Consider the following 7,139-nt stretch of genomic DNA (forward strand, 5'->3'; position numbering starts at 1 on the left):
AGAGTTTGTGTACATCTGCTGCTAAACTGTTTCAACAAGGGAAAAGACCTTACATGTGATTTCTATCCACTGGAAGTAGCACTCATTTAGAATCAAAATCTTTCCCCAAGTCCTTAGGGTCACCTTGCTCTGCATGACTGAAAAGGAGTCACCTTTTGAGTGTGACATACCACCCGTTGTTCAGCATTGGAAGGCTGGGTGTTAGAGAGTTACTGCTGCTGTTCCCTGTTATGTTTCAGTCTCTTCCTGACATCACAATAAAGAAAAAAAAAAAACACAACCTAAAACATAGGTCAAGAATTTCAAACAAGTCTCTTTGGTTTCCAGTTCTCAAAAGCTGAAACCCATCCAAAGCCAGATGTTCTGAACCAAGCCTCCCCCCGAAACCAGATGTTCTGGCCGAACCAAGCCTCCACAACCTGCCTCAAAAGGTCTTGACTGATGACTCTCGCTACACAAAGTGCTAACGCTTACTTTAAGACATGGCCTTCAATGTTTTTTTTGTCCTCTAAATTGCAAGAGATATAACTTCATATTTATAAATTCACGTAACTGTTTCCTTCACAAGAGACTATTATTGCTAGATCCCACAGTAGGCGGTGTGGATGTTCTCTCATTTATTTTACTAAAATATGCCTTTTCCACTACTAATTATAATGATACTATTCTTTTTTTTGTCATTGTATAATGCAAGGATTAGTCATGTCAAGTGTTTTTTTTTCCTCCTCAGAAAGTAAAGGAAATCCATACCTTAATTAATATAATAAGAAGATAATTACTATGCTTAAGTGATGAGGACTCAGACAGCTCTCTGTTGACAAGCTATTTATTTCTCTTTTCATTCAGTTCGTCTATGAGAACTTTTTAGAACTCTTCATGCCAGTTAACAAAATAATGCTGTACAACTGAGGATATGCAACTACCACAACAGGGAGAACGCTTAAGAAATATATCTTTGTATTTGCACAAGGGAGCCCACATTTCTTTCTTTTTTTTTTGTCTCTCACCTGCTCTTCATCTCCCAATCTCTGAAATGTTCTGAGCCCTCACAAAAGCATTTTCTATATGCTTTACAAACTTTCCGGGCTCAAACTTACATCTTATTAACATTTAACCTCGGTTTCTCTATACAAGTGGGAAATACAATTTTTTTGCTATCCAACAAATGAGGACGGACGGCCCTAAAAGTTCTTAACAGAACACCCTTCCTGCAGGTGCTATTATTTGCAGCGAGCAGTTTTCTTTCATAAACACACAAAGAACTACAAGGTGTTGACTGAAACAGTCCGTCAGCACTGTCTTGGCAATTTCCTATGATAGGCTTCATAGTGCTACTGACCAGCTAGGGATTAACAATTAGTTATTTTTTTAATCACTGCATGCACTGTTTCAATTTGTTAGGCAGTTAGGAGAATAAGTAAAAATTTTCAACATTTGACTCCTGTTCTTTGATTCCTAATTAGTAATTGTAGTCTGGAGAATGACATTCTCAATTATCACATGCACAATTAAGTAGCTATTCCAAGTTTTCACTGTTAAACAATAACCGAGAAACACATTTCTTTCAATTCCCATGGATAGTTGCACATTTTTATAAAAATAATAAGACACCTAAAAAAATACGGTTTGGTTTTGTTTTTGTTAAAAATCAACATGGTATTTCTATCTCCTGTTTTATCCACATGATATAGTCATTACACAGAGAAGATGAAACCCTATGGAATTTACTACGAAAAGTTGTAATTTTTTTCCCACCATTTAAATTTCTAATACTGAGGAAACGTTGGGTCAATTTTACTGGCCCAAGCCATGAGCCCCCCTTTAATATCCTTAGCTAACACAGAACCAAGTTCTTTGGCAGGTAACTCCTGCAGAATTCTTACAGCCTTCTGGGAGTCATTTCCTAATTTGCAAACAACATATACAGGAAAAGATGTTTGACCATTAGTTCTCTGCTTTTCTTCACAAATTCTTTTTCCTAAATATTCCAGATATTCTTCATCTTTTTCTTCTAATTTACTCAAAGGAATGTGGACAGCATGTACCAAGCGACAGATATCCACCTCTACCTGCGGACGAACGTCCAACAATACATGAGGAACTTGCTCATCCAACAGTTTTTTGTACTCCTCTACAGATACCCTGTCTTCACTGGACAACAGGTGTAAAGTCCTACACTTGTCTGTTGCAGAAGAACCACAAAACGCCTCATAATCCTGAAGGCAGGTGACAGTTGGATTGTCACCGCAAACAGCACAGTCTGGTTTCTTTGGTCGTAACTTAATGTTGCGAAATCTGCCTTCGCGGGCATCAAACATCAGCATGAACCGACTGAAGGAGGGGCCCATTCCCGAAGCAATCTTCAGCACTTCCAAGGCCTGGATGCAGCCCACGATGCCCGGCACCACACCCAGCACACCGCCATCCGCACAGTTAGTCACCGTCTCTGGTGGAGGGGGCTTGGGGAAGAGGCACCTGTAGCAGGGCCCTCCCTGGTAGTTGTACGTGACCAGCTGCCCTTCCAGCCGGAGGGCGCTGCCGGACACCAGGGGCTTCCCAGCCAGGACGCAGGCATCATTCACCAAGTACCTGGTGGGGACGTTGTCGGAGCAGTCGGCGACGACGTCGTACTGCCGCACCAGCTCCAGGGCTGTGCGGGGGTCCAGAGCGCCGCAGTAGGGCACGTACTGCACGCCGGAGTTCAGCAGCCGCAGGGCTGCCGCGGCAGACGCGGCCTTGGGGACCCCCCGGCGGGCCTCCCCGTGCAGCACCTGCCGGTGCAGGTTGCTGGTCTCCACCACGTCGTGGTCCACCAGGCCTAGGCGGCCCACGCCGGCCGCGGCCAGGTACTGGGCCAGGGGGCAGCCCAGGCCGCCGCAGCCCACCACGAGCACGGAGGAGCGGGCCAGGAGCAGCTGCCCCCGCACGCCCAGCTCGGGCAGCACCAGCTGCCGGCTGTACCGCAGGATGTCGGCGGGGCTCAGGGAGGCCTGGGCGGGCAGAGGGGGGAGCTCGCCGGGGAAGGCGGCACCGCTCCCCTCCGCGGCGGCACCGCTCCCCCCCGCCAGCACGGCGGCCAGCCGGTCGCGCAATCCGCGCAGCTCCTGCTCCCGCTGGCCGATCTCGGCGCTCAACCGCGCCACCTCCGCGCCGCCCGCCATGGCTGAGGGGAGAGCGCGCGAGCGACACAGCGCGTCACTTCCGCTTCCGGCCGGCTGCTCCGACAGTTCCGGCCGCGCCGCGTGCGGCGATTGGCTGCGGCGCCTCCCCGCCGGTTCCGGTGCGTCAGCGCGCTGACATGGCGGCCGGCGGCGCCGACAAGTTCTCGGTGCTGCTGCCCACCTACAACGAGCGGGAGAACCTGCCCCTCGTCGTCTGGCTGTTGGCGCGCACCTTCCGGAGAGGTACCGGCCGCGGCGGGCGTGGTCTCTGGGCGGCCTGGGGCCGAGCCTCCGTCCCCCCGCCGGGCCCGCTGCGGGCCGCCCGCCGCTGGGCGGAAGGGAGCTGCGGGGAAAGGCGGCGAGCGAGCGCGGGCCGGGAGCGCCCCGGGCTGGCCGAGGAGCGGCTGGGGGGAGGCGCTCCCGGTGCGAGGCTGCGGGGGTCCGAGCAGCTCTGCAGGGCTGCGGAAGGACGTCGCACCCCAGGAAGGCAATCAGGCGCGCTTCCCGTGCCCCGAAACACGTAGCGCCTTTAGCGAGCGAGGAGCGCGGCCCTTCCGAGGTTAATTAGGGAAACGCAATTACCGCGGTGCGGGTGTCGCCCGAGCTCTGCTGTGCCCGGCAGCCCCGGCCGTCCCGCCTTCGGCGCGGCTGTGCCCGGGCCCTGCGCCCTAGAGCCGGCCGGGGCCCGGAGCTCCGAGGCGAGCGGCCCTGGCTGCAGCAAACCGCTTCGTCCTCTGCTCTTCGACGGCACCGTAGTGAAGCTGGGGCTTCCGCTTCTTCACGTAAAAACAATTCTCGTTTCAGTGGGAACGATTTTGAAATTATCATCATAGATGATGGAAGCCCGGACGGGACGCAGGAAATTGCTGAACAATTGCAAAAGATATATGGATCAGATAAAATAGTGAGTTGCGTATTCTGTATTTCTTTTTTTCCATTTGTGTCGTACTGGAAAGTACTTGAAGTCCTTAGAGAACTGGAATGGCGTTCCTGGATTCTGCACTTTCTTTACATCCCTAAACAAGTTATTTAAGTTTTTGCACGCCACTTGAGACAAATGTAAAATCGTGATATCCCTGCAGCTGCTCAGCAGCATTCTGAATATGTGGAATCATGAATTAATGTTTGAAAAATGTTTTCAATGCTTTGTGCGTGGCTGTGTGCTATTGAGCAATGACTAGTGGTTGTTAGTGTACTTTGTGCGTGCCTGAGGGAAAGATGAGGTTTGGATAACTCTTAATTTCATTGTAACTGACTGCAGGAAGAGGTAAATTGGGAAGATGAAAGCGAGTCTGCTCTTGTCATTTATTTTTCATCTGTCTAGTTGCATTCCTCAATAACAGGGCTTTTTTTTTTCTATTTAATATATTATGGTATAACCATCAATTATATACAACAAGATACTGTCATTCGTTTAGTCTTTATGAGCCACTGAAGCCACATTTTTGGCAATAAAAGTTTATCCCGGAACAGTGTAACAACCCAATGTTCAGTTTGCACTGTAAGCAGTCAGACGCTTTCTTAATCTATTACTGTGTAAATGCAAGGTGTTAAAAAGTATTTGTGAATGAAGTGCCACTGATAGAGATTGCTTTAACAACAATGTATATAGGAAGCTTTAGAGTCTTTTTTCCTTTTTTTTTTCTTCTTTGTTGATACCAGTAACAGAAGAGTTTAAAATAGTTACCCAGCGGTTTGCTCACTGCTTAAGAGTTTCATTTTGAAGGTTAATCTGTGGGCCTACCCCTGCAGCAGTGTTAAGCCAAGCACACTTGAGTCAAGTTTCTATTCAGTACTAAAGCGCTTTGGGAAGCTTGCTAGAACATTTGCTGTTAGTGTTTGTCATTCCTTAAAAGTAACGGTGCTGGGGAGACTGTGTTCAGATTTATACCTGTCTTTTGGATAGTGGAATTTGAGGAAATCCTTTCGTTACTAAGATGGTGCTTTTAATTTTGTTTTCTTTTTTACTTCAGATCTACTAAGTAAAGCTTAAAAGGAGTTTGTTTTTAAATATGACCTGACCAAATACCTGTTTAATATAATGGTTTGTTTTTCCTGTATTTTGACAGATAAATTTATTTTTATATGTTATCTAGATTTCTAAAAATGAAAAGTACACTTTAAAAATATTTTTATACCCTGAAAAGGTGTCACTAAAATTAATTAAAAACTGTACTTCAAGTAATATATGTATATTTTAATATATCCTGCAGCTTCTAAGACCCAGAGCAAGAAAGTTGGGCCTTGGTAAGTCCTTATTAACTCTGGTTAGTACTGGGGGGGGTGGTGGTGGTGGTGAAATCTTCTGTGTTCTTTGATTGATTTTAGCGTATAAAGTTCCAGAAAAAAATCACAGTAAAGCCCAAAAGCAGAAATACACATTTTCATCAAGTTTTTTGTAAGTGAACAAGCTTAAAAACCACACACAAAAAAATCACAGAGTATTATTTCTAACAAGTTCCCCACAACCTCAAACCTGAAAACTGGTCACTGTGATTTTGTACAAGTGTGTTTTCCTGTTAACATCATGCTGCTCCTCTCCCCCACGCTGCATTCACTGAGTACAGAGTGAGGAGTCGAAGTTGAAGAAAAATGTACCATTTTACAAGAGTAGCTGCTGGTTTTGTGTGGAACCTACTGACCCAGAGGGGACAGCAGAGCTTTCTGTGCAATCTACCTGCGTGCAGGATGCTCCAGAAATTGGACCTTAGTTCGGGCAATCTCCAGAGAAGGCTGGATGTTTTCCTGACACGTATTTGGACAGTGAAATTCACGTTTCAGTGTGAATTATGACTCTAACAATACGTATCTGACAGATGTCCAGCACTGATTACTAAGTATTGTCTCACCTATTAACTAACGTGAATTGAAGGCTTTGAAGTACATTGCAGGTGTTACTCGTGTTGCAGAAATCTCACTCATTTGGGAGCCAATCTCGTACCACTGAGATTGATCATTAAACTTTGCATGGAATGGTGCAGGACTGCAATTTTATAGCTCTGATGCCATGTTTCACAGAATATGTAAATCAAGTTTGTCATTATTTGCTTTAGAAAAAAAGCAGATCCCTAGGAAATCATAAATGACATATAAAACTTGTAGTATGGAAAGATATTTCCATCTGTTAAGATTCATGTTGTATCCTTATCTCTCCTCTCTTATAATAGGAATGGAGAAAATGATAAAATGCAATACCTTGTTTGATTTCATTGTTAATCAGTATCTGCCTTTCTTGCTAAACGTCTTTGCAACCGCCACTTCCATGTGCTGGTAAAACCTGTGACGTGTCTTGTGTACCAAGTACTGCAGCTAACTGATCTCTCCAGTCCACTGAACAAAAATAAAATTATAATTTTGATATTGAATTGTCTATTTAAATCACCTTTCTACACTTTTTTCTACATCTCATTTATCTAAGAAACCCCAAAAAGCCTACATATCTTTGTTTTCTGCCTTTTCACCCCTTTGTCCTAATTCGACCAGTATTATGGATTAAAACTGACCGATTTTATTTTTTTCATGTACCATATCTACTAGTCATGCACAGTACACAAATCTGTGACACTCCTTCTGTGTAACTTTGCAAGCAAGGTGGAAAAGAAAGGAAAGACAGGTTGTTCATTAACAGGAGCTCAGTTTCCTGTGAGAGTGCCTGCGAAGGGCATCAGTTGAGAGTGTTTTGTTTTCAGTTTTATCTATTCCTTCTGAAGCTAACACAAAGCCTCAGGAGTAATTTGGATCAGTGAGAAGTATGTGCCAGTTTTTAATTGCTGTTGCGTGGCTGTGCTGTCCTTGGAAGCAGTGCTGTCTTTGAACGATATGACTCGGATCAGAAATTTGCTTTGTTGAGGAAAACTGTAATGGCAAGACTTGTTCCAGCTCTAATCAGATAGCTACGCCAGTTCATACAGAATGAATAAACGCAACAAAATCTGAAGTAAGAAAAAAAGACTCTCTTCAGATTAGGTATCAGAATAT

General features: G+C 45.4%; 1 protein-coding gene and 1 long non-coding RNA gene across 4 annotated transcripts; one reads left to right on the top strand and one right to left on the bottom strand.

The window, feature by feature from the left end:
* Window positions 1–810: 810 nt before the first annotated feature.
* On the bottom strand, window positions 811–3,174 carry LOC129200382 (adenylyltransferase and sulfurtransferase MOCS3-like). Its single transcript, XM_054811734.1, has one exon. The coding sequence runs from the start codon at window positions 3,159–3,161 to the stop codon at window positions 1,767–1,769; it is 1,395 nt and encodes a 464-aa protein (XP_054667709.1). The 5' UTR covers window positions 3,162–3,174; the 3' UTR covers window positions 811–1,766.
* A 246-nt stretch (window positions 3,175–3,420) lies between these two features.
* LOC129200381 (uncharacterized) lies at window positions 3,421–6,270 on the top strand. Of its 3 annotated transcripts, none has more exons than XR_008574871.1 (3): window positions 3,421–5,205; window positions 5,375–5,408; window positions 5,729–6,270. It is a non-coding gene; the product is annotated as an uncharacterized LOC129200381 (long non-coding RNA). The 3 variants fall into 3 exon arrangements; XR_008574869.1 differs by having other exon boundaries at window positions 3,421–4,065; XR_008574870.1 differs by having other exon boundaries at window positions 3,421–5,408.
* The last annotated feature ends 869 nt before the right edge of the window (window positions 6,271–7,139 follow it).

This window comes from Grus americana, unplaced genomic scaffold (genome assembly GCF_028858705.1).
Source record: "Grus americana isolate bGruAme1 unplaced genomic scaffold, bGruAme1.mat H_82, whole genome shotgun sequence".
NCBI lineage: Eukaryota > Metazoa > Chordata > Aves > Gruiformes > Gruidae > Grus > Grus americana.

Coding starts and splice junctions, on each gene's coding strand:
- LOC129200382 (XM_054811734.1), bottom strand. CDS start 3,161: ATGGCGGGCGGCGCGGAGGTGGCGCGGTTGAGCGCCGAGATCGGCCAG.